The sequence below is a fragment of the Lepidochelys kempii genome, chromosome 15, assembly GCF_965140285.1.
Source record: "Lepidochelys kempii isolate rLepKem1 chromosome 15, rLepKem1.hap1, whole genome shotgun sequence".
NCBI classification, from domain to species: Eukaryota; Metazoa; Chordata; order Testudines; family Cheloniidae; genus Lepidochelys; species Lepidochelys kempii.
The window spans coordinates 15,280,669-15,307,754 of NC_136394.1; the positions used below are offsets into that span (position 1 = coordinate 15,280,669).

General features: G+C 38.9%; 2 protein-coding genes across 6 annotated transcripts in view; one reads left to right on the plus strand and one right to left on the minus strand.

Moving 5' to 3' along the window:
* On the plus strand, positions 1-22,364 carry UBE2L3 (ubiquitin conjugating enzyme E2 L3). Of its 3 annotated transcripts, none has more exons than XM_073313523.2 (4): positions 1-86; positions 9,402-9,497; positions 15,766-15,952; positions 19,520-22,364. In XM_073313523.2, exons 1-4 carry the CDS (start codon positions 60-62, stop codon positions 19,672-19,674), a joined length of 465 nt encoding a protein of 154 aa, XP_073169624.1. In that variant the 5' UTR covers positions 1-59; the 3' UTR covers positions 19,675-22,364. The 3 variants fall into 3 exon arrangements, with proteins under 3 accessions (XP_073169624.1, XP_073169625.1, XP_073169623.1); XM_073313524.2 differs by lacking the exon at positions 1-86 and adding an exon at positions 329-639; XM_073313522.2 differs by lacking the exon at positions 1-86 and adding an exon at positions 867-1,126.
* The window catches only part of YDJC (YdjC chitooligosaccharide deacetylase homolog), a 26,729-nt gene continuing 22,002 nt past the window's right edge, over positions 22,360-27,086 (minus strand). For 2 of the 3 annotated variants that reach the window (XM_073313519.1, XM_078848999.1), the window contains exon 6: positions 22,360-25,263. In XM_073313519.1, coding sequence (XP_073169620.1) covers positions 24,921-25,263 — 343 coding nt within the window. In that variant the 3' untranslated portion in view covers positions 22,360-24,920. Of the gene's footprint in view, positions 25,264-26,603; positions 26,800-27,086 lie in introns of all 3 variants that reach the window. The other variant, XR_012155139.1, reaches the window with a different exon arrangement.

The window sequence follows — 27,086 nt, forward strand, 5'->3', positions numbered from 1 at the left end:
GCTTTAGCCGCCCAGCCCGCAGCCGCTATGCATTGTGGGGCAGCAGAAGCAGATCCAAGATGGCGGCCAGCAGGAGGCTGATGAAGGTAACATCCAGCCCCGCGCCGGGGAAGGACCGAGTGGGGGGCGGCTTGGGGAAGGTGCGCTTCCGCCCCGGGCCCCTTCCGTGCCGGGGGGGGCAGGCAGCGACCCCCCCCCAACTCGGGGCGCGCGGGGAACTCTCCCCTCCCCCCCGCGGCAGCCCGCGGGACGAGGAGACCGGAACGGGAACAGCCGGCATCTAGGCCGCGCCTCGGCGGGGCCTCGCTCCACCCGCTCTGCCCGGGGCCGGGCTCCAGGGCGCCCCACAGCCCCCGCGGCTGCCTGGCCCCGTGTGGGGAGCCAGCGAAGGGCGCTCGAGGGGCCCGGGCCGGGCCCCTCCCTGAGGGGGCTCCTGCCGTGACTAAGCAAAGAGGAAGGGCGGGGGCTTTCTCCCCCCGGGCTCCCCGGGATGGCGGCGATTCGCCCGAGCTGGCTGCAGTGCTGCCCGAGCGCCCCGCAGCCCCCGGCGGGCAGGAGCCCCGGCCTGCCGGGACCACGAGGATAGGACGGGGTGGGACGGACGGACGGAGGGTTCCCCCCCTCCCAGGCTTATTTTAAGTTGAGTTTTGTCCGGCATTTGTGTGCTTTTAACGTTAATCTGCCCCGCGCGTGAGGGAGACGTGGCTGGTTTATCCCGTTGACATTATAGGCCTGGGTTCAGAAGTCACTTCGCTCAGTTTGCCTTAAACACAAACGCATTTGCGTTTCCAAACCTCTGTTCCTTCTGACGTATGTATAATAGTGTAAAGCGCGGCCGCCGCCTGTGGTGGCTGGTTTTTACTTAAGACTGGTTTTATTTAGTAGTTTTATTCTATTCAGTTGTTCAGTTTTGTATCTTTATTATTTGTTCTCTTGCAATAGCTCTCACAATGTGTAAGATGCTTTTCCGATGCCTAGGAAGACAGTCACTGCCCCCAGAAGTTTACAGTCTTATGTCGTGGATGACATCGTTATCATCAATTCAGATTGCATACTACTCAGGGCAGGGATCTGCCACACTTTCTGTTTAGCACCTAGTGGGACTGCAACAACTATAATTATCTCTGTACGTGGTATTAATACAAACACACCTTGATCTTTGCACTTAGGTGTTCATAACCTGAGTTAGATAGATGATATAGTTTAACCACATGATACATAGATGCAAGGACTAAACTGAATGTTGTTCAATGTTCTTCATTTTTCCCATATCTTGTACTTGATGGAAGAGAAGTTTGGTTCCACTTCCATTAGTTTTGTTCTTTTAAGTCTGGATCCTGAAACTGGCTTCAGGCCGGTGGAGCCCTGCCCAGAGCCTCACTGAGGTCAATGGGGTTCCACCCGGACATAGGGTTCTATCCTTGTCGAGCCGGATGCTGGATTGGGGTGTGAAACTTGAGTTATACATTCAAAAATGCCCACGGATTATAAGGACAAAGAGAATTGTGATAGTTTAATATTGATTTCATTTAAGATTAGCTTTGCTATTTAAATTTGTTCTGAGTGTAGATTGTAATTTAAACAGTAGAACACCTTCGATGCAGAGTCATGCACACAAGATAACATCCATGTCAGCGAGGAACATAAACTGCTCCTGAGGAGCTTGATGAGGCTGAACTAACTTAGGTTTTTGTTTATTTTTTAATATATTTTATTTTTAATAATATATCTTAACTGCTACCACATATGAAGCTGTTGTTGCAAATATGTCAGAATAAGAACTCGCTCCATTTCACATGGTGAACAAGAGTAGTTATTTTATGTTTTAATAACCTTAGCTCTTCTGTTTTATTTGAAATTGAATTTCATATTCAGTCATATATACCTTCTTAAAATTTGTGAAAAGTAAAAAATGTGCATAAATACTCCTAGTACGTTTCTAAACAGGAGCAAAAATAATATAATCTTAAAAGTCTGGAGGGCTGCAGAGGCAATAGTTAATATTGCTAAGTATCTACCAAAGCTAGTTATCATTCTGCTACGTTTTATGGTGTTATTGCTGCAGTATGTTTACAGAGACAGTATATAGGTGATAGTTTTTTGAAGCATTTGATTCTTCTGTCTGCACTTAGACATATCTCTTCTAGAAAAAATTTGTGGCCAGACCTTGATTGATTTTGAGAGCGTGGAGAATCTATTACTTGATTTTACTTTCATTTTTGTTTCGTGTTCATGAATCGTGGTAATCAGAAACTTTTCCCCATGAGTTCAGCAGCTGCAAAATGCCCTTAACAGTTCAGAAATTTCCTTCTTATACACCACAATTAGTAGATATTATTACCCACTCCCATCACCCCACCCCCAGTTTCAGGATTTTGGACTGTAGTACAGTTCCACAGTACCACAAACTGCATCCGTAAGTGTTCCATTGCTGAACAGATTCTGTTTTTTGTTTTTTCTTTTTAAATAGTGATGATAATTGGATGTTTTCTCAGTTATTTAAATTATACTTTTTTAAAAAGCTTAGGGTCATAAAATGTAATGAATGCTCAAAACCTCAAAGGAAATCCAATTTTAGCTCTGTATTTTCACACTTGTTAATAATAATAATAATTAATAATAATTTTAAAATCTCTTAACTTTCTTACAGATCTTTGAACTAAATATAGTTTGTTTTATAACTGAAAATAAATTTGGAACCTCCTGCAGATTGTTCAAAATATAACATTCATGTGAACAGGGATGTAAATGAATTAAAATAAAACAATTTCTGAAGTATGGAGTTGTTTGGAACCATTGACATGGATCATGGTTATTTATTTATATTACACCAACAACAAGAGGCTGCACTTGAGATCAGAGTCCTGTTGTGGTAGGTGATAGTGCTTGCTGTGAAGAGAGACAAGACAAAGTGTGGGAGATCGTAGTATCATCCCCACTTTACGGGTGAAAACTGATCTCTCTCTTTAAATTGAGAGAGCCATTCTTTATATTTAGTCTTGGCAGAATTCAATTTTTATTTTTTGTAATTTCAATGGATAATATTGATGTTTATTTTTGAGCGTTTTTTAGATTTTTATCAATTAATTTTTTTACGTTTTTGTGAAATTATGGGTCATAAGCACTTTTCTCTATCATTTTAAATGTTCAGTTGCAGGAAGCTATGGGGAATCAGAAGATTATTTAATGACAGTAGACACTGAGATTCAAAAAATTCAAGCTTTATAACTTAAAATACAAATTGTCAATATGTCAAAATATACAAAGTAAATATCCTTAAGTCAACAAATCATAGCTGTTTTTACTAGTCCTCTCGTTAGTCCATTCGTAACAAGTCTAATTCAAAAATCTAAATCCCTGGGTTTTGACTCTGTTCTCAAGTAGCATTTTTCTTTCTTTGCCTGGCTATACATTTTAGTTATTATTGATTGAAGTATGTTTTGTTTTGTGACAGTGAAATTGATATTTACCAATAAAAATCAAATATTTCTAAAATTATATTTAATAACTTTCGAATCTTAATATGACATACTAAAATTTACACAAATGCAATTGTATGGTTACAATCATAAACATTCAAAACAGGGAGGGGGCGTTGTGGTGGTGTCTAGGGGCCTGAGCCCCGTTGTGCTAGGCCCTGTACAAACAGCAAATAGTGGCGTTTCGTCACAAACTCTCATTCATCTGAATAGTCTAATTGAAGTCATTGGGGGCTACTTGCATGAGCATTTTACAGGATCAGGCCCCAAGTTTATCATAACAAACGCAGTTAGTGGATTAAGCCCCGAGTACATCAAAGACCCAGTTTTAATCTATAAGCCACTGTGACAGCTGAGCTCTTCTAGGACAGTGCAGATCTCAAAGCATGTGAGAGCTGGTGACAAAGCATTCTCTGTCGAAAGGATCCAGCTATGGAACAGTCTTTCAGAAGGGAAGTGGTGAATCTGGAGTCTGTCTTAGGAAACCCTGTAAGGACTTCCCTTCTGAGAGAGCTTTTACACCGTAGCTGACACTCACAATTCAAAGACCCTGTTTATTTCCAAACTGTTACTAACCCTTATTCACCAACACCACAAAAACCCTACCCCAAGCAGAGTTTTGATCCCAGAAAGGGAGGAGTGCCAGAGACTCCATGGTGTCCATAATAAAGGATTTTGTTGATGCTATTGATTTTATGCGGAAGTCACTTGGATACCACAGTGATAGGCAACAGTATAAAATCCTACGGTAGGTGGATGGAGAGATGACACTAGCTGGTGGTACAGTTAAAGATGAGAGGGAGGCTTATATGAGAAAGGTGGTGAAGTTACTTGTCTTTGTAGGTATACATCATGTTAATATAAAATACCATGTATGGAACTTGTACTTTTATTAAATTGGGTTGGGACTACTGTATATAGAGATATATATTTAAAAACATAATTAGTAGTCCAGAAGACACTCTTGGACAGTATCTGACACTCCTTCCTCAGGTAAAGCTCCTGTTGAAGTCCCAACTATAATATGACCAAGTAAAGGTTTCTATTAGGTCTATAATATTTCCACTTCTGGGGGTTTTTAGTTTTTAAAAAAGTATAATTAATAGTCTGTTAATGTAAGCTTTTGTTTTTATGTTTTAAGGAAGTGAGGAATGGCAAAGGAAGATTATTTTAATCTTTTCTTTGTGTACTCCCATATTTGCATAGCAAACATTTATGAAGCAATGAACTCCACGGTGAAATAAATCTCAGAACCACACCCATGTAATTAATGTTGATGGCATGTATTTACATTATGCCTTAGTGTTGTAAACAGTATAATAACGCCAAATTTATTGAGAATTTTGTATTTTTAATCAGATTTTTTTCAGTTTATAGCTTTCATACTTTGTATGTGTAGGTTTTTAATTGTTCTGGCCTTTACTCCTCAGTAACAACTAGTCAGGAGAAACATAAACTTTATCTGTTTTCGTGTTGGTGTTTTTTAAAAAAAGCGTACACATTTTACAGCAGGAGTGAGAACAGTACGGTTTTATAACTCAAAAATGGGTGACGATATTTTACTCAAAATTCACTTTTGAGCAGAGATCAAACGTAGAAACTTTCTGCTGGAAAGAAGAATTATTCAGAAAATAAAGAATATGTGAAAACACAAAATTGTAATGTTTCAATGGAACCTTAACTACAGCTTTTATGAAAACTAAATATTCTCATGATTTTTTTTATTTAAATTTAAAGTTTTTTTAAAAAAAACAAACACTGCCCTGCAGTACCAGAGAACCAGAAATTGAAATAGATCAACTTCTTACCACTGGCTAAGAGACATATTCATCATAAAAACACTTATGTTTAGAAATTGTTTACCTACTCTTGTTCATAAATAAAAGATTACAGAATATTTTTTCTCTATTCGGTTTATTTACTTTGTGCCTGATGCAAAGCTTATTGGAGTCAATGAGAGTCTTTCCACCGATTTCAATGGGCTTTGGGTTTAAACCCTTTGCGTATAGTCAGTTTCCCTGTTTTCCCTGTGTAGACAATCATTGAGGCAGGCCCCAGTCTTGGGATGGTTCATATGCGCAAGAGTTTGCAGGATTGGGACCAAAGTTGGTTTTCCTTGTTTGTGTGGCTTTTTCAGAAAGCAGCAGGAACATTTTTTTTTTTTTTTTTTTAGCCTGTTTATAAAATCACAAACTGGCAGAGGGACTCGGGTGCAAGTGCAGTACTTGAAATTACTTTTAACTCTTTTTTAACTGACTAGATTTCAAGTTATTTTTCTTTTCTTTTACTTTTTGCTTGATTTTTAATTTTTAATTTATGCTTTCAAACAGCATAAATGGTGAAAAGTACTTTTTTCATTTTCAGTACTGTAACATACGTAAGGAAAAATACTAAATGCTTTTTGTGATCTGGTCCCTTCAGTGCTGTACCTGAAGATTAAATATTACCTATCAAACAGTATATTCTCCATGTTATATACTGTACTGTGTTTTTTATCTGAACTTGTCGAAACACTTTACTTACTTGAAGTCCCAACACATCCCTTTAAAATAAGTAGATGTCTCCATGTTATAAAAGGGAAACCTAGTTCAGCAATGTCACACGCAGGGTCAGTGGCAGAACTGGAATTAGGAGTGTGCACTCCCACTTCTGTGTTCTAGCTATTAGTACACTCTCTCAGAGGCAATAATTTACATTATTTAAAACAACATTAAAGGGGGTGGGAGAGAATGGGAATTGAGCTATTCGCTACATTTCTAACCTTAAGGTTTCTTTTTGAAAAAAATGCATGTTTGGTCTCAGTCTCTCACTTCCAAAAGACCTTTTTGTCCTGTCAGAGTCAGTGTGATCTTAAGGTGAAATTAGTCATTTTTCTGTCTCTGAACATGGTACTACTACCTTTTACCAGCCTGTTGCCTGTGGACATTCAGCAGAATCATATTTTCTTTCTTTCTTTGACAAAAGTATGTTTTTATTCATTAGCTATGTTGCCTTTGCTGTGCTAATATTTTATTATGAATTGTGTATCCCCAACAAAAGTAACTAAATTTCTGTTACAAAATCTTTATTCCTGGCATTGCATCATCCAGAAAGAACACAATTTGATTTGCAGCTTCCTGGTTGAATTTGCAGGGGGGGCAGTAAGCAAAAAGCCACTTCTAAACTGAATAAGTTTAATATGGAAGTTACTGATTTGCAATAAATATGGAACCTCACAGTGCTACTTTCAGACAGTCATTTTTGAGTATAAAGTGAAACTTGAAGCAGCCACACAAGGGACTAACAAAAAATGTTTGTCTAATGGAGATGATGATCTAGTAAAGGCAGAGTAGGATTGTACTCAAGGACTTGATTCTCCACAGTCTTGCACCTTGTGTAGTCATGCCTGTTTAAAATATATGTATTATATTCTAGTCTGAGATGGCAACTTTTTATACCTACTTTGTACTTCCTTTGCATAAGTAGAAATTGCTACAGTAGGTGAAAGGTGGTGGAGAATCAGGCTCAGATATTTGGAGATACTTGATGGGCTGGGAGTCTCTTGAATGGGTTTCACTATTATATGTCATTTCAAATGGAAGCGTTGCAGAGCCAGTAGGGTTACTGGAGAAAAACTTAATTCTGTCAACTTTGAATGAAGGATTTTAAGGGAACCAGAGAGAGGCTTGCTGGTTCATTTGAAACTTTCTTTGGTTACATACAAACCTTAATAATTTTGTGGTGATCACAGTTAACTTCTGCACTGTATTTATTGTATTTCTTAAATCAACCACATTACAGACATGTCAAGTTTTTAAAACAAACGTGAGAGTTTACCTCTTTAAATTAACATCTTTTTTTTTTTCATTTTTTCAAAGCTTACCACATTTAAATGCGTTAATTATTTAGAGGGAGACAGACACTGATCAATTGATAGTTAACTTGTCTTTATATAACTACTTCATCCTTCATCTGCTTTTATATGTATTAGATTGTAAGCTCTCTGGTCAGGGACCATATCTTCCTGTTTTTTTTGTATAACACCTAGTACAGTGTGACCGTGATCTTAAATGGGGGGCCATTTGAGAGAAACTAATATAAATTATACATATTATATAAACATCTATCAAGAGTTAGATAATGTCTAAAATAACCAATTTTTCTATCCATCTGTGTTTTGTGGGAGAAGGCATCAGTCATGAATATGTTCTGTTTTAATGTGTGATGGTTGATCTGTATCTGTAACTTGCCCGTTTCATGATATCCCATAAGTTATTTTTGGTTTAGAATGGGCTTCATTGTTTAAAATTGTGGGTTATGAAAAAGGGTAGTTCAATGTGACTGCACAACAGTGCTATATGCAAAAAAAAGAAATGAACCAGTTGAAAACGCAACTGAATTAGTTACGTACCTTCCTGAGTTTCTCAGAAAAACACCACAATCTTCTGTGCTTTTGAACTGAGACCTTTTGTACTTTCAGTGTCCAAAACCAAATACCTAGCATAGTACTAGATTCATAGTTAAAATGGACATATGATGCCTCCTTATTGCTGCTGCTAATAAAGGTTATCTTCCACTGAACAGCATGGTTTAGGTTTAGCATATCCCTATGAATGGCAATCCATGGGACTCTTGATGTGTGTGTCTTCATGCTCTAAAGCATAATCTAATCACAAAAACCCCTATTTCTGTAATATTGAAAAAGTTGGGGCATATTTAATGGCACTGGAGCCAGGGGACCAGACTAATTAGTCATTTCTAGTGTCTCGAAAACAAGTCTGAACCTTATGTTCTGGACATGCTCCTTAGCTGTGCTTATGTCTATTCTGACATACAACATACACAATAGAAAATGAACCTTTAAGTATGTGAGTTTGGACTTTGGTCTTCCGGTTGAACTTACATTTAATCATGCCATAGTAACACTCTAGTTCTAAAAGAATAAGAGAGTAGTTTTTTTGTTTCACTGCGAGTGCCCTTTGCAAACTACTGATGTATTTATTAATAAAGGAAATAGACGTAGTGTTTGTTCTCCTTGACCTAAACTCTCTCAAAATATTGTGTACACTTGTATGTAATTGGCTTTTTTTTTTCACTGAAAACTAGTTAATAACATTTTGGCTCACAAGGCTTGTCATTCCCTCAGAAATAATTTCTGAAGGAAGGGATAATATAGTTTCTTAGCTCATGCAGTTAGTTAACTATATTGCAATTCCTGAAGGTAGGTAAGTAAGTACCCAAATGGCTGTAATATTGCTGTTAACTTTTTGTTTTTCAGCCTTAACTTGGATCTTTGTCTGCATGATGGAGGTGCACTGGATTGGTTTTAAAACCAATCTAATTAGACTGGTACATACCTCTGTGTGGATACTTATTTTGGTTTAAAGTGGGCATATTTCAGTTTAGTTTAAATCTTAAACCGAAATAAGTGTCCACACGGTAGTTTGTATAAGTTTAATTAGTTTGGTTTAAAATAATACCTTTAAACGAGCGTAGCTTTCTCCCATAGACAAGTCCTAACACATCTGTTACTTGTATTTGTAGCTGACAAGTTGATACAATATTCTCAATCCACAAATTCTTTGAGAATAAGCTTTTTAAACAAATGAATCTGATATACAGGTGAGTGTAACAAAAGTGTAAATAAAATATATAGCTATGATGCAATATTATTAACCATGCTTTTGTTGTAGCTCCATGGCATATCCCTTAATTCAGCAAATAAAGATTTTGATTCCCTGCCTTAGATAACCCCGATTCTTTATAGGTGTAGGAATTCCATTTGTTTTATTAATTATGTGGCTTGTCACTTCTGAAACCACAAACTCATTTAATATAAAACAAAGGAACCCATTTTCATTTCTAAGTTTCTTGAAAAAAAATAAATGAACATGCTGCTTATTACTGTTATTAATGTATACTTACACTCTGCTTGCTTTTCAGGAGCTTGAAGAAATCCGCAAATGTGGAATGAAAAACTTCCGTAATATCCAGGTTGATGAAGCTAATTTATTGACTTGGCAAGGGCTTATTGTTCCTGTGAGTATAGAACACTTATATTGTGCTTAAAAGCAATCCACAGACCATTTGTACCTGGTGATGACTTGTGCTGAGGGGGGGGAAAAAACTCTTGCAAATCGATAGTTTATTAGTACTGTAGGTGGCCATTACATAATTGTTGCACCCTGACAAATGAGTGATTATTTGCTATTATAAAACATTACTTTGGTTATTCTGGTTATGTTTGAAGAAGAAAAGATCCAGTGAATGGTTGAATGAAAATATACCTGTTATTTACTGGTTATAAAAATAACTAGGCTTTGCAGGATTCAGTTTTAATTTATAACTTGGTAAATGCTGATTTCAGATGACACACTGAAATTGACAAAAAAGAAAATAAATTGGTAACAGTCACTTTGCCTGCAGCAATCAAGTGTCACTGGCCCTCCGGCAATTCAGGGAGTACTCTGGAGTCCTGTTGTCAGGGGAGTGAGTGGATCCAGCTGCAGAGGGCTCCCTGCGCTTCACCTGATACCACAGTGGGGATGGAGTCGAGGCCCCTGGCTGGGACTGCAAGGGGAAGGACGATGAGCCTCCAGCTGTGGGGGAGGCCAACCCACTGCTGAATGGCTCCTGCAACAGTTCAGGGAGCTCTCTGCATCCTCACTAGCACGGACCTGCATTCTCTCTCACCAGCTGAGAATACCAGGAGACTGCAACCTTCCCTGCACCTTGCACCTGTAGGGATTAGGTACCACCAGTGCTGTAGCCATGTAGGGAGCCCACTGAAACTTTGCTGTCACAGCCCCACTCCCTTACTTGTGTGTCAGCAGAGTTGCGGAGGGCTCTCTAGACAGCTGCAGCACCAGTGAAACCCAATCCTTGCAGGCATTAGGGTGCGGGGGAGGCTGCGATTATCCTGGCCCATTGGAGCAGAGATCCCTGGCCAGGACTGCAAAGAAGGACCACAAGTCTCTGGCTGTGCCAGACACCACCCTGTAGTTGAAGAGTTCCTGTCTGGGGATGGCTCACACATTCCTGGCTGGAGACGCCTAATCACTGCAGGCACGAGATGCAGGGAAAGCTGTGGTCCTGGCCCGGCAGACTCGAGACCCTTGGCCAGGACTGTGAGGAGAAGTCAGTATTGTCCCCAGCCGTGGAGGAGGCTACTCCACTGCTGAATGGCTCCATCATTGGGCAAGAGCCATTTAGCAGTGGGGTGGCCTCCCCCACAGCCAGGGACTCATCTTTGTCCTCCTCCTTCCTCCTCACAGTCCTGGATGGGGATCTCTCCTGTGCCCCGCCAGGACCCCAGCCTTCCCTGCACCTTGTGCTTGCAGGGATCCAGTGTCACCGGCCCTGCAGCTCCATGGTTACAGCCCCACTTGTTCATTCACCAGCCCAGAACATGGGAGCCATCCCCAAGCAGGAGCAGTTCAGCAGTGGGGTGGCCAGCTTCATGACCCAGGGCTAATCCTTACCCCTGGCCAGGTCTGAAGGAGATCTCTACTGGGCCAGGATGACTGCAGCATCCCCTGTACCTGGTGTCTTGGGCCCCTCAGCTGCACAGGAAACCCCCTGCAACCCTGCTGTTAGTGCTGCCCTAACCCCAGCCCTACCCCCACCCCACCCCCAACAGCAAAAATCACAATAGTTCAAAATAGGAAAAAAACAATTTTTTTTTTTTAAAAAGGTTTTCAACAGTAAAAATTAGAAAAAATTGAATTCTGACTGCACTAAATGTAACCTAGGTTTGTACGTGATACATAATGAAATTTTTAGAAGTCTGTAGGAAGGATGGAGCTTTTGAGATAAAGCTGCGTAGACTATAAAACAAACACTGTTGTAAGGTGATTTGAGCATTTAAGTTGCTTAACAATCACTTATTGTCAACTTAGTTGCGGGTGGGGAGAGAGAGAGATGTAGGCACGCTACTATTTTCCGGGTATCTGTTTATGTGGAGGTAGCCCATAATTCACAGCTCACGCAGTAACATGTAAAGAATCTTGTGCTTTGAAACAGCTAGACTAAGCAAATACAAAAGCTTTGTGTATGTTGGCACTTAGATCATGTTAGTGAATCCATTTTTACTATTTTTAAATGGTTCCTGCTAATTTGGTGTAAACATAGTTTGCCTGGCCATTAAGACTTGGTGATAAGAGTATTAAAACAGTTATGGTTGTATCATAGTAGCCAGGCAAACCGTATTTACCCTCATTTTAGCAGGAATAATTTTGAAATTGTTTTAAAACAGCTCTGCTAGAATACTTTGTTTATGCCAGAGAAGGTGGGCCTAAACCAACAGGTCTTAAACTGGTGCAGGCAGTACAAAAATAACTGGAGTCCAAGGTGTGCTGTGGTATCATAGCTGACTATCCACATGGTTTAAAACTGTTGACTCAAGATAATGGAGAAAAGGATGGAAATACATAGGAAAACATGTGCAATTAATTCCATTTGATAGCCTTTCCAAAAAAATTTAGTCTCACTACTTGAAAATGCTCAGTGCGAAAGAATTTGGCCTGGATTTTCAGGATTGGGTATTTAAGTTAGGCTCAAATTGCTAGGTTTTTAAAATCTAAGCACCCCTTGGAAAACAGGTCACTTATGTATGCACTTAAGTACCTAAATCCTTGCCTAACTTTAGGCATCCATTTTTAAAAACCTTGCCCGTGGTTTTGTATTTTTGAAAGAGGAGTGTTAATAGGCAACTTTGGGGCTTGTCTACATGGTGGGGAAATGTATTATATGGGCGTATGATTTCTAAAATGCACTAAGGTGCTGTGCACTAATTGGTCTGTGTAGAACCTGCTGGTGTGCTTTAACAGCATGCTGTTTATATTATGTGAAAACTCACTAGGGAACCTGTAGTATGCACCAGCAGGATCCACGGGGTATATTGATACGTTAGAGCGCTTTAGAAATCACACCTCTGTAGACTGTATTACCCCACTGTTTAGACAAACCCTAAAAGTAAATTACTACTATACTAGTCAAATAGAGAGGGATTTGTTGGAAAGGGGAAGGGAGGAATCCAATGTATTGGATTGTCTGGTTGAAGTCATATGGATTTTCACCTTCTTTATTTTGGGCATTTTCCACTACCAAGTTCCGTGCTCACTTTCCTGAATGAACAGCTGCATCTAGTCTGTGGAAAGGAGAGTTGGGCTACTTGGACATCAATACTGCCTTTTGGTTGGATGCAGTAGAAAGCTGGAGAGAAATATAATCTGCATGTGATCTTAAAGACTTTCAACATCAGCTCTGCAGCGCTTCTGGCTTTGTTAGTTGAAAGCCACTCCTGAACGTGGATCATGCGTGCTACATCAAGATTCTTGCTGATCCTTTGGATTTGAAACACTGTAGAACGACTGATGCAAATAATCCCTTTGAGTCTTTAGTGCCTCTTTTGTGAATAAAGTGAGCAGGATTTGACCGTTAGAGGAGATTTCTATTAAGTAATATATTTTTAATAAAACACTGTTTATGGTTCTTGTACAGCATTTTACTGCTTTGGCATTCTTCCAAAAGCTGAGAGTGTACTTTTCTTTTTAAAGAAAAACATTTTATGGTGATCTATTTCTTAAAAAATAAATCAAAAAAAAAAAAACCCAAAACCCTCAAAATGTTTGATCTTAAAAAAATTAACAGAAAATATGTAGCTTTAAAAATGAGGTGTTCGTTTAAAACAAAGATTTCTGCTCATCAACACTTGAACTTTGCCGAGAAAAGTATTCCAAATTCATGACATCACAAACACCAAAAACAGCATTGGGAGCTGCATCCCAAGGACCGCTTTAGGTTTTTGTTATGTGCTTTTGCAGGAGAAACGGAACTTTGAGCTCCTGTTTTGGCATTATTATGAGGAAATTATTTTAAAATAACGTTTTGTCGCTGAATCTACATGTATTAAGGATCTTATGTTTTTGTACATATTTAAAAAGCACCTTGGGTCATTATTTAAAGGGAGGACTTAATACAAATAATAATCCTCTCCTTTCTTTGCTTCACTGGTCTAGAATTGTCTGATATTCAGCTGTCACATTGAGTAAACTTTTTTTTTTAAATCAGCAGACATAATCTGGGTACAGATGAAAGCTTTTTGATGTTAAATTTGCTTTTGAAGTACCAGGTATATGTATTTTTTAAAAGTGCTGACAAGGATTTTTTAAAAACAACAAATTATCAGTATTTCAACTAGCTTTGGCTAGTTATTGATTGTCCAGTTCTATATTTTTAATCTCCCTTCTGGCCAACCCCTCTCCACAGCTTTTGTAAAAGTGATGCTTGATGTACAATTGAGAAATTATCTGGCATATGCGGTAGGCAGGCTTATTGAGTGATATTTTGTGTAGTGCTCAGTTAAGGTTGTTGTGGAGGATACAGTTCTAGAAGTAGCTCAGCCTGCTATATTTGTCTCTAAAACATTGTTTAAAGGAATAAGCAGTCACCCGGTTATGAAACAAGTCAAAGACAGCTTGTTATCTTGGGTTTTTCCTCTACAGATTTGTGTCAGATTTTTTGTATATTGCTTATTTTACATGATTTATAACAGGTCATTAATTTAAAAAAAAACCTTGCAGGATAAGGTGGTTTCGTATTCTATACATTGAAACAAATTTATGCATGTCATTGAATTTCTATACTATATTTGTTTCAGTTTCAAAATATGAAATATAAAAGAACATCAGACTCCTTGTGCCCTTGTAAAATACATTTATTGATTTATCATAAACTGAATCTTCCTTTTAAATACTGGTCACAATGGATGGCCTTTTGGGGAGTGAAAGGTGTAGCGCAAACATTCAAAGTGAGCATTACAGTCATTCATGTTCAAGTATAAGTGATGAACAACCCTTTGCATGTAATCTTGTAATTCAGCTTCTTGAGTCAGATCCTTACCTCTGCTCTGACCTCTTGTGCTGGGAATAAGGGTTATAGCTGTATAAAGTAGCTGTAAAAGCCCAGGATCTGGCCAGCACAGGATCTGTGAAAGATTTGTAAGCCCTGACTCGACAGTGTATCTGGGCCAGGGTGAAGCCTCAGTATGAAGTGTTGCAGAGATTCCAGGCAGCAGTACGGCTCATAGGGCACGCTGTTGTAAGTTAAACAGGCTTCCAAGGCTGACTAAATTATGCCAGGGTCACTTGAGAAAACTGGATGGATGTAAAGTGGTTTAAAGGCATCTTCACCACCCCACATCCTAGCTTTTGAGTTCTTTTCTGTCTTCGAGGACAACACAGAATCTCTCCCCATAGGTTTAATACTATTTTCCTTTCCCTGTAGAGTGTTGTTCTTTCCCTAAAGATGCTAATACTGGAGAGCTCATTTTTAATTTCTAAAATGGTTTTGATTAAAGGGATTGGACTGACTGGCTGCTAGGTGGGGGAAGTTAAACCGTACACTAAGTAAAAACTCACTTCCAGCTATTCTGAATCTCCCTTTCCCCAATATCCTGAGTAGTTTTTCATGCTGGAATTATTGTTTGCAGTATAAAATGTTATATTTTGATAAACTCTAAAAATATCAATAGTTGATTTTTCTTCTGGGTTTCTCAAAATAATTTTTGAAACTAGGACTACTGTGTCTAGCTGCAGTTGCTGTCAGTTTCTGAGCATTGTCTTGTTCAGTTTCACTCTCCCTACTTTCATAGTCCTCTTATTGTACTCCTCCCAATATGATCTGATGAAAAGCACCTGAAACTGCACATGAATTCAGTGTTCTCATCAGCAGATGCAGTAAAAAAATGAATGATCAGCAGATTTTATGCAGTCAGCTAAAGCAAAAAGGTTCTCTCAGAACATAGAGGGAAACCTGACAAGTCAGATTGCTCTGTTTGTACCACCATGTTGGGAGAAATGAAATAACTAGGTTTAGAGACAGAAACTGAAAACTTGAGGAAGAAAATGGGTATCTAAGAAAGGACTCGAAAACCTTTGTGAAATTGGGAATAACTAACAGTTGTGAGATTGGAGGCCTCTTTATCAATGTCACAAAGTTCTGCTTTCACCAAGTAGAAATGTCAGCCACCCCTCAGTGCTGCCATAACATGCATGGCTTTTTTTCTCCTTTCAAGGTAAATACAAATACTGACAAAACACTATTACCCCTTTGCAAAAGAATATTATGCTTTTGATATTTTCTGGCACATAAACCTAAATCTAGACATGTAAATGGACTTGAAGGCCTATACAGACAACAGGTGTATCTTAAACATGGACCATTCAAAAGACTGAGCACACAGTCCCTTCCCGTGTATCTCTTCTGATGTCTTAAATCCCGTAATGTTCTGTCTTTTCATTTGCAGGACAATCCTCCATATGATAAGGGAGCCTTCAGAATCGAAATCAACTTTCCAGCAGAGTATCCATTCAAACCTCCTAAGATTACATTTAAAACAAAGATCTATCACCCTAACATCGATGAAAAGGGGCAGGTTTGTCTGCCAGTAATTAGTGCTGAAAACTGGAAGCCAGCAACCAAAACTGACCAAGGTAAGACACTGTGTATGGTGAACTTAATCTCAAGTAACTGTGTTGGTTAAAGCCAAGGGATGCTTGGTATTATCCCAAGGTATCTGTTGTCTGTAGGTTTGTGCAATGGAGTACCACCTCTGGGAATGTAGTGAATCAGTGGTGGTTGATCTTCAGTGATATGTTAGGATAATGCCATGACTTAGCATGTGTTGCTGTGGAGCTCCATCACTGATGATCAGAGCGTCAGGTTTGAAATACCTGGAAACCATAGAACGACAGATTCAAATCCTAACAAAGATGGCTCCTCTCTTAGTTCTTAAAAGATGATAAATTGAGTACTCTGAGACTTAGGTGGAGGTCTCTTGGATAAGACCTTAAACATTTTAGGGTACGGTTGGGTTTGAGGGACTTTTCTATTTCCATTTATTGTCAGGCTGAGAATTTGTCTCCGTTTGATGCTGGCTGGCTGAGCTAATTGGTTTATATATTGGTATTGAATGCTGCTGGGTGACTATTGTAAGTATAACTATTGTTAGGGAGCTCCTTTTTTGTATGGGCTTTTTTTAGTGTTATAAACCCAAATTAATAATAGAGAGATTCTATATTTCATCAGAGCTTTAGTGACCACGAAGAGCTTTTTTTTATGTAGGAGGCAGAGTCTGTGCAGGTATCCTTGACCAAAAATTTCCCTTCTCCTAGTCCCCATCTGTCAGTTTCTTGCCGTGAACTATGTGTTGACAATAAACAAATACTATAGTTAATATGGATGTCCATGAAAACCCTTACATCTCTGACCTCCCCTTTTCACTTCCATATACTCATAACTTCCTAATACTATGTCTGATCTCAGCCCAGAGAAGGATTTAGGAAACTAATTGAAGTATTTTTGCCCACCAGTAACTTAAATAGCCAAATAAAAACCACCAAATCTATCACATGGTGAGTCCTCCAGGAGGAATAGCCCTTTAGCCAAATTTGGGGGAAAATTTAAGTTGGGACTGTGCATCTGCTAAAAACTTAAAATGGTGCTTCAGAGTGTGTCTGGTACAGAAGAGTAAAAGGAGAACTATATAGTCTCTCTACTTGGCCTAACACCTGGGCTTTGCTTAGCAGCTTCAGCTGATACTAATAATTGAAAATAGCAAAATCCTCTTTTTAAAATAAACAAGGGGAAAAATAAAACTGCCTTAAAATCAGGAATCTGGAGAAATCCTGGGTGAAAAAACATTGCTGATTTTTGCTGCATTTTGCAAGTTTATGCTGTGTTTAAAAATTCAGTTTCTCTCTTGCAATGGCAGAGTCTTCACAATGTGAATTCACTGCTTGTTGCCCCAGCCTTGCATAAAACTGTCTGCAACCAAATATTGCCAGTCTGGCTGACATGCACATTCCTCTTACCGTAAGACTAGAAGGGACCTCGATCATCTAGTCCAGTCCCCTGCACTCTTCCTCATCCCCATGCTGTGCTGCAAGATATGACTTTTAAAGTCTGCAGGAACCAAAGGGAAAAATGCAGCGTCACTCAATGCAGTATCATGATAGCTTTAAACACACAAATGTCAGGAAAAAGGAAAGTTTAGGGGTCTCAACTCATCACACCTTTCATATACCAAATGCACCTCTTAAGGCTATACTACATTTTAAGGTTACAGCCACTTAATATTAAAAAGATACATGTGCATTGTGATTGCATTACTGTTAACTCATCTTAATACTATTTTAGGGCCTGACTTGTGTGTGTTAAATATTGCTGTAATATTTTTTTCATTTAATTATGTAATGTCTGTGAAAGAGGAGCTGTGGCATACTCTAGTGTTGATATTTGGCTTAGTATGGTGGCAGCTCTCAGATGCAGCTGTCTCATAAGTCAATTGTGTTGATATTGGCTGATTTCACTACTTTATTTAAACAACTCTAGTTTAAGATAAGCACATGTAAGCCAGCCCCTACCTTAGAAGTAGAGGAATAGGTTATCCTACTGGGATCCAAGTTTTGGTCTCGAGCTATGTTCCTCGCTCCCAGATGGGTGAGTAATGTGAATGCAATACATTAGACCCTCTGGCAGAAGCACCTGAATGTAGTATTCTAGTTACCATTTTGGTGAACTCTGAAATGATGTGATAAATGCCCAAGTGATGAACAGAGTCCAAATCCTCATCTGCTGAGACACTGTTGTGGAGTTGAGCATGGGGAAATATGAGTGCATTTAAAGTTGGGAAGTATGGAGAAGGAAGATGATATGCCTGCAGGAGAACAGTAATTTGTAGCCTGATTTGAGGCCATTCCAAACTCTCAAAAACATGTCCAAACAGTTATCCTCCCACAAGATTATAATATGGTTCATCTTTATAGCATTAATGAGACTGAACTGTGTGTTAACCATGCCCCTTGAATTTTGCTACAGACTTTGCAACATGTTACAAAAGTCTGTAGCGCATTTCAGTGCTGTAGTAGAGACTATAGTAGAGACTTCCCTCTTCTACAAGTACTATATTTATCAAGCAACTGTGGTGTTGAGGGAGGGAAACTTCCTTCAAATGATTTTTATACCCGAACATTCCAGAGAGCTGCTTTCCATTCCATATGACAGCTGGTTACCAGTGTGGAAAATATTAAGTTAATAAAGTTTTGGCATAGTTGCCTGAAAAGCAGGGGAGCAATGCTGTATATTGTTTGAGACCCTGAAATCTGACTGGATTGGGGTATGATGAATGAACGTCAGACAGTGAACTCCTGTTTTTTTCTACACACCTATTTTCTGTAGATCTAAGATACTTATCGCAGATAACCTAGCTTCCATTTGTGCATATTCCTTTCAATGACTGCACACCGTGTAGTACAGTATGAGAATTTGTGATTGCTGCAGCCTGTCAATTTAGCTAATTAGTTCCTAATGGCCAAAGGAACATAAAAAACAAAGTAGCTTTAGATTTCACAGCAGTTTGCCAAGTCCATAATTTGAGTGCTGAGTCTAGTTTAGGTTAATGTGGTTAAGACAGACATTTCTCATGAAGAACATTGACGTTTTTAGAGCATGGTCATGAATATTGGGGTGAGAATCACTCTGAAGTATTACCAGTTTGTTCATCCAGTATATCTTCACCAGCAGGTATATTTGGCAATTCATGTTGGAGTAATGGTAGAAATTGTTTCAGGAAATGAGAGAATATCCAATTTATTGTATTCATTTTAGACCAGGTTGTTTGTAACAATGGTAGTTTCTTCCATATACAGCTAAATAAAATATGTTTCATCAGTCGCGCCAGTTACTTGCCAGAAAATCTGGAATGCAGTTTGAGCTGTATGGGATTTGTCTATTAGTTTTCTAGTGTCAACTTCCAGTTTTTCCCTTCTTGAGATGAATTATGAATTCAGAATCACTACCAACCTAAAATTTTGAACTGCGTGCGGTTGCTATGTACTTGTTCGTACAATGTATTGGTCTGTCTTTGGAAAGCATACAGATTTATAGGGACATTCTTTAACACCATTTAAACTCTTATTTTTAGTGCATCACTCTTACATTTTGGCTATTTAAAAATTAAATGTTCAAGTCACTGACAGTACTTGTGCTTCTTTTGACAGTAATCCAGTCCCTCATAGCACTGGTGAATGACCCACAGCCCGAGCACCCCCTTCGGGCTGACCTAGCTGAAGAATACTCTAAGGACCGTAAAAAATTCTGTAAGAACGCTGAAGAGTTTACAAAGAAATATGGTGAAAAGCGACCAGTGGACTAAAATCTGACACAATTGATGTCAGCAACGTGTGTTAGAAGATCCGGAGCAGTGCATTTCAGACACACCACAAAGCAGGACTCTATGGAAAATTGACAAGTGCCACCTTTTGGTGTTAACTTGTGGCTGTTACTAACTTTCTACAGTTTTCTTAATCAAAAGTGGTCTAGGTAACCTGTAAAGAAAGGATTAAACATTTAAGATGTTCTAGTTCTGCTTTCTTTGTTTAAAAATCACTGCTTCAGTATACTTTAAAGGATGCTGTTTCTTTTTCTTGTCAGAATTTATCAAAAATATCTTAGACTTATATTCTGCCCTTAAAATTCAAAAGGTTGTGGCTATTTCTTATTTTCCCTTGCAGTTCCCACTATCTTGCGTTCATTTAATTTTTCATTTAATTTTCTTCCCCCAAACTGATGTCTTAGAAAACATATATTCCTGTCCTGACAGAAAATGGTTGAATGTTTGGTAGTTCTGTTTACTTTTCTCTTTAGATGTTGCACTGTTCTTTGTGGAACTTAGGTTGCAAGTTCCCCTTAACTTCAGTTTGTAACATAATAAACAAAAACAACCCCCCCACAAAAACAATCAGAAACAAAGCCTAGGTCTTATGTAAATCTGGCTGATGTTACCACAATAATGTTTATTAAATGGGGAAACCCAAGTTTTGTGTGCGTGATTGAATTAAAATATGACTTATGTGCTGGTTTTGGAAAACTGAAAAAAAAAATTCTCTAGCAAATGAATAGTGGAATGTGATTATGAAGTTCTTTCACTTTAATTCTTAATATCTATGCAGACTAGCTAGGAAAAAATTGCACAGAACAGCATTTCAACCACTTTAGAAGAGTTTCAGAAATTGGGGACCAATAGGTACCAAAGTAACAAACTGTGTTTGAATTAAAAATCAATACTTTTTGGAAATGTTAATTTTGAAATTAAAAGCTAAATCTGATACCACGGCTAATCATTTGAGTACATCTTTCCATCAAAATGTATTATGAAACCATCTGTATTTTTTGGGATGGCAAACCCCTCCCCCCCAATTATTGTATGATTCTTTTTTTGAAAATGATATGAGAATAGCATTAAGCAATAAACTAATAACTAGAATACATTTCACTAGTACTGTTCATAAATATCTGTAAGAAATAATATACTATGCTTGAGTTAGATGATTCAATGAGTATTTAAAGTAACACTCCTTCCTATCTTATTTTTACCTGAATAAGTTATTTTCCCTTCAATCCAAGGCATGCCTGCTCAGAAAAAAGGACTGTTCAGGACTCAGTACCCTTTATAATCTGTTTTTCATATTTTTTAACTGCCTGTTTTTCCCCCCTAAATCTAAAGTGAGGTCATAGCCACACAAACCGCCTTCTCTTCCCAATCATTAGAATTTTGATATCTTATTGAACAAGCAGGTTGATTTCCAGAAATTAGGAGTGCATATCATTTTGATGTGCAGGAAGCTGTATTAGTAAATTCTTCACACCCAGATGGTTATTTGTACTCCTACGATCAGCATTAGTACAGCCTCTGTCTTTGCAATGTTTCAGGACTTTTGTGTGTGTAGGGAGCAGTAGAGACCCTTTAGGTTTTAATGTCTTGTATGTTTCCGGTCTTTTCTGCCCAGCCCTTTTTATCTAGATCCAGCTTTGATTCAGAATTTAGCATAAAGAATGACAGCCCAGTACCTTTGTTGAAAAGTAAAACATTTTAAAAGTGAGGGACCTTAAGAACTTTCATGTTTAAGTATTCTTAGACAGATTCTTTGGCAGGTAAATAAAGTTAAACCGTGGTCACCTTATTTAAGGAAACTTGCATTTCCTAAGTGTTTTCAGGCTTGGTGAGAGCACTGTCTATTACCAGATTTTCTCATCTTTGTGTCTTCATTTGCAGAAAGTTCGTACTGATTTTGTTTCATTCACGCTCACTGATTCATAATAAAAAAAAAAAAAGCCAAATTATCTGTCAAACTGAAGTGTGTGTAACTTCTGCAACAGATACCTAAATGGCCCACTGTTTTTTCTCTCCTCTTGATCACGTCTGTTAGCATGGAAATTTGCCATTGCCCAAATTATCCTTTCATATTTATAAAAACTGTAGCACCTGTTTGTCACTCTTGTTTCTATATAAAAGTGAATATACCTTCTGATTGTAAACCTCTCAGGATAAATGCTGCATACATGTGAATTGGTGCCATTAGATACCACTGAAAGGGAACTGAAGAGGTTGGATAATTCCAGGAACTGCAGTTCAAATTCACATCAGCCTAGAGCAAGGTCGTGCCTATTATCTAATTTTATGTGTAGGGGTTAGGTGGAAAAAAATATTAATCTCAGTTCTCTTCTTGCTTTCTTTATAGTCCAGTACCCAAACCACAAGATGTGAAACACAAGTAGTAGCTTTTACTTATAGGTGACTCTCTTTGCAAAAGATACAGACCAAATAAGTATGTGTACTGTATGGTTGAAGTGGGAGTAGACAAATGAAGAGTACTAAGCCAGTCCTGTGTTAACTCAGGAATTCAAGCTCTTGTCCTATCTGGTTCTCTAAGCCATGCTCAGTTCTAAACATCCAGTTTAAAACCCCAAACTACAGCATCCTGGTGAAACGATACACCCAAGAGTATTGGTGTAGGCTTTCTGCAATTCCATTCTGCTATCTGTAATAAAAAGGCTCTCAAAGGCTTTGTGGCATGATTTATTTTTAGAGGGACTGAATTTTGAAAATATCTGTATACAAGGAAAGCTTATCGTTGGTTTGTTGAGTATTCTTCTTGTGAACTTCATATCTCTCAAGACTTTCTCAGAGCACTTTATCATTTCCCTATTTACATAAAAATAGTTCAGCTAAAAGTCCATGTACTTAAAATGAGGAGTTCTTTACTCACACTTCCACCTGAAAGTGCTTTCAATTCATTTGACTGTTAAAATCCTGTTTTTGTCCTATGTATTTAAAAAGATGGACATTTACAAAATTATCTAATATTCACAGTACAGAACTGAATCGGTTAAGGCCACTCATGCTGATTTCACAGTGTTCAGTGCAGGTGAAGGCAGCAGAAAATGAGCACAAACAGTAGAAAAGAGAAGATGTTCTGATGATTGTGTGATCAAAGAAAATTCATAGTAAGTACTCATGAGAATAAATCAAAGGTTAAAAATTATGTAATAAAACAAGGTAATGTGTAAAAATCTGCGATCCAGTATTAGATAATCCACAGTCCCTCCAGGCATATTACTGCACATGAAAAACATATAATCAAACACTAGATGGCACTCATACTTCTAACAGCACTTTTACAATCTCATTCTTTCATGGCTGAGTGCAACGCTTCCAGTCCTTGTTCTTTTATTCTACTTTATCACAATCAGTAACCTGGAAACTTTACCACTAAATGTAAAGACTGGTATTAATGTAAAGTTGTTTGACATATCAAGCACTTCCAGAAATTGGTTTCTTTTGTAATTTTGCCTCACCCACATTGTACACCATGTACATATTACAATACAGATTGTAAATCGGGAATTAATATTGTGGTATAATCTAAATTTATGGAATTGCCCTGAAAGGTGCTTGATATAGCAATCTTAATAGTGCATTAATGTTAGTTTTGTTTGGGTTTTTTCCCCTTACCCAAAGAAAGTTCCTAGTTGGTTAGGAACCCGAGGCCAACTAGGTCCTGTTAATCATGGGAAAAAATTATGGCCTCTGAGCACACAGCCCTGGTATGACTGGGCAGTTGTAGACTTTGATTTTTCTACAGTTTATGCTTCAAACAGTTAAGACTTTATAAAAATAAACACATTGTGCTAAAATGAGGTTTGCGTTGTCTAAAAGGGGAAAAATTCTGGTCAGGCTGGGATGAAGTGCATTTTTCCATCTCTTTATAAATCCAAGATGGCGGAACAACACTGACACATTAAACTACACTTTGGATTCACTAAGCTTAGAAAAATCTCATACCTCAAGGAGAAAAGGAGTACTTGTGGCACCAGAGACTAACCAATTTATTTGAGCATAAGCTTTCGTGAGCTACTGCTCACTTCGTCGGATGCATGTAGCTCATGAAAGCTCATGCTCAAATAAATTTGTTAGACTCTAAGGTGCCACAAGTCCTCCTTTTCTTTTTGTGAATACAGACTAACACGGCTGTTACTCTGAAACATACCTCAAGGAGGATTTTTCAGAAAGTACTAGATGAATGAAAACTGACCTGTAGTAGACTGTAGCAAATGGTGCCAGGAACTGGAGAAATTAGAAAGCACTGATGATAATCAGAGTTTTGTTTTGCCCTTCTCATTGTCATTACTCCCTCTAGACCTTAGACTATCTTCATGTTTACAGTAAGTGGCCATCACAGGAACTAGCTCATGAAAGGGAAGAGTATGTTGTATTGACAGGCGATGGTAGGATTTTTACAGGTAACATTCTTCATGAACTATCAATGGTTGCTGTTCTTGTAAAGTCATCTAAAAAGCCTGTCTGGAAGTGCTGTCATTAAAATGACTTTCTTTCGACTGCGTAATGCCTAGAGCCTACTTAAATAGAACAGTAACTCTGCATCCAGCTACTTGTGTGGAGTATGATTGAAGGCAGCAGAAGGCTAATAGCATGAGTTGATTACTTTTAGTGAAAAAAAAATAAAAGGCCTGCAGTGACCATTCCTTTTCTGTAGGCATGAGTAAAGCTGCAACAGTAAAAAAATGAAAGAAAAATACAGTAATTTCTGACTATTTAACTACTTTAAAAAGGGGAATGCTCAAAGCTACTAGGCTGACAAAAAATCAGCCTCCCCGGGCCAGCTAAGTCTGGGCTATGTATCTTTTTGCAACTAATCGCTGCCACCTCATACACACAAAATCTTCCAAAAGTTGATGTGTGATTGTCAGCCGTGTGTGGATCTGCTATTGCAGCATCTGCAGGAACTGACTAATTGTTAGTCTGTCAGTTGGGCCTTGGCTTTCAAGTTAAATTTTGGGGTGGAGCGTGAATATGTTACACACAGGAAATCCATCGCTTTCCAATCAGCTGGGGTGTTTTACAACTCTGATGACAATGAGAGAGATACAGGCTGGGATATTGCCGCTAGGTGCTTTGGAGAGTCCAGGTATTTCAAATTACTGTAAATATAGGCTGCTGCCAGTCCATTCACAGTTCCCTTCTGCGTTAACGAGAGGTATATGATCAGCGACATATCCCCCACCCACCCCCCGCCACAAGCTATATTTAGCTTCTCTTGCTTAAAGATCTTTAAATGCACAAAGTTGAATGTTCCTTGTTTTGTAATAGCTTTGCAACTCTGGATTCATTAATGTTTGGAGTTCATGCAAGCGTTCCCATGACTGTGAAAAATCATCCGGTCCTTCTCCACAGCCGCCAACAGGTGGAATAGTGGGGTACCCTGGATGTACCATCAGTTCAATTGTGACTGTTCTGCTTTGCTGATGTTGAGGTGAAAATTGAGTCATCAGAGAGTTTTCCTTGGTGGCAGAAGCCGCCACGGCAGTATCAATGGCGCTCTGAATGTTGCTGACAGACATGCTTTTGCCCATGGTGCTCAAACCGATATAAATGTCAGCCCACCTGTTGGGGGGAGGATACAAAAATTAATATGAACAAAAGGCATGAAACTTAGCTGTAGCCTTAGACTCTCAAAAAAAAAGTTACTTTCACATGATCTTTTGTTAGTGTAAATATTTAACACAAAATAAAATCAAATACAACTACCACTGAACAGGATAACTCCTCCTTTCATTATTAGCATACGCCAACACAGAGCACCGGCATTTTACACATCAGTTTTTGAACAAAGGCTCCATTCCTGCAGGCTGTTCGGTGTGGGAGGACCCTGCTCCCACAGACAGCCCCGATGAAGTCAACCCTAGTCCCACTGTTTTAGTTGGAGAATGTTTAAATATGTCATGGTACGGCTCTTGCTGGGGCCCTGTGGCTGTAGACCCACCTTAGAATGTGGGGAGGAAGGGTGGTGACCGTGCAGGATATTGTTTACTACTAGACATGAAAATAGTGTGTTTTTATTGAAAGTTTCATTTTTTTAAAATGAGTAAATCACAGTTTCAGGTTATAGTTACCTCTAATAGCTTAAATTTGACTCTAAAATGGGAAACCTTGCTAACAGATCTGCCCCCCTGTGCATAGCAGAGACATGCTTGCTTACTTTAGGGACAAAATTACAGGGTTTTACTACAGTTAGTACTGAAGAGCCAACAAACCCAAGAGGCAGGGAGCCAGAGGCAATGCATTCTTATGCATTCGCAACAGAATTGTTGACTATGTTCCAGCTGCAGGGCCAAACTCTTGTTTCACTTGTGCAATCCCCAATGGGTTCGATGTGTGTAAGGGAGTGCAGAATTAGAACACAATGAAGTTCCCAGGTATAACTGAGGACAGAACTTGGCCTAGGAAGGCCACTTGTCTGGTGTTAAACTGGACAGTCCTCTTTTTCAAAGGTTTGTCCCCTGTCTGGTACTGGGACAAAACTGGATGTGGTTTTGTTCGGTATTGGCTGAGGGATTCTGCTCCGCCCCCTCCAGCTCTTAAAAATAGCACCCCTGTGTGGCATGACCTTGAATGCACCATTTGTACAAGATTATGCTGATGGGGCCAGGGCAGCAAGCTCTTAAAGATGGAGCCTCCTCTGTGTGGTGTGACCTCACGCACTGGACACATGAGGTCATGCCAGCAGGGGTGGGCCCATGCTGCTCCCGGAAGCACCAGAATGTCGTGTGAGTGGCTGCTTTAATCTGTATTACTGCGAATGGTGCATAAGCAGGCAAGACCCCAATGTGACTTTCAGATTTCAGGCTGAGTTTGCAGGACTGACAGCAACTCAGTCTTTTTAATTGTAAACTGATGAAATTTGACAAAACCACCATTACTACACAATAAACATAGGGTCATACCAATTATACAAAGTCATGGCTGGAGCACTTTAAGAAGTCTGGTTTGAACGGCCTGCACAGATGCTAGAGATCAGTTTCATGGGTCTCGCTCTGCTTCCCTTTGGCTTCAGCCATTTTGTCTCCCTCCACCTCTCTGCTATAGTTTTTTTTGCATGTGTTTGTTGTATCACAGTTTGTCCCTTTGGCCAACAGGAGCCTAGATGGAGAAGTGGAAGTAAAACAGACATGAACAAACAGAAGTCAGAGAGACAAGGGGGGTGAGGTCATATCTTTTATTGGATCAACCTCTGTTGGTGAGAGAGAGGTCACACAGAGCTCTTCTTCAGGTCCTGAAGCTGAAAGCGTGTTTCTCTCATCAACAGGGGGCTAGTCCAATGAAAGATATGACCTCACCCACCTTGTCTCTCTCCTATCCTAGGACTGACATGGCTATAGCACTGCAAACAGAAGTTGGTATTTACACTTTCCCTCATGACAGGTTTC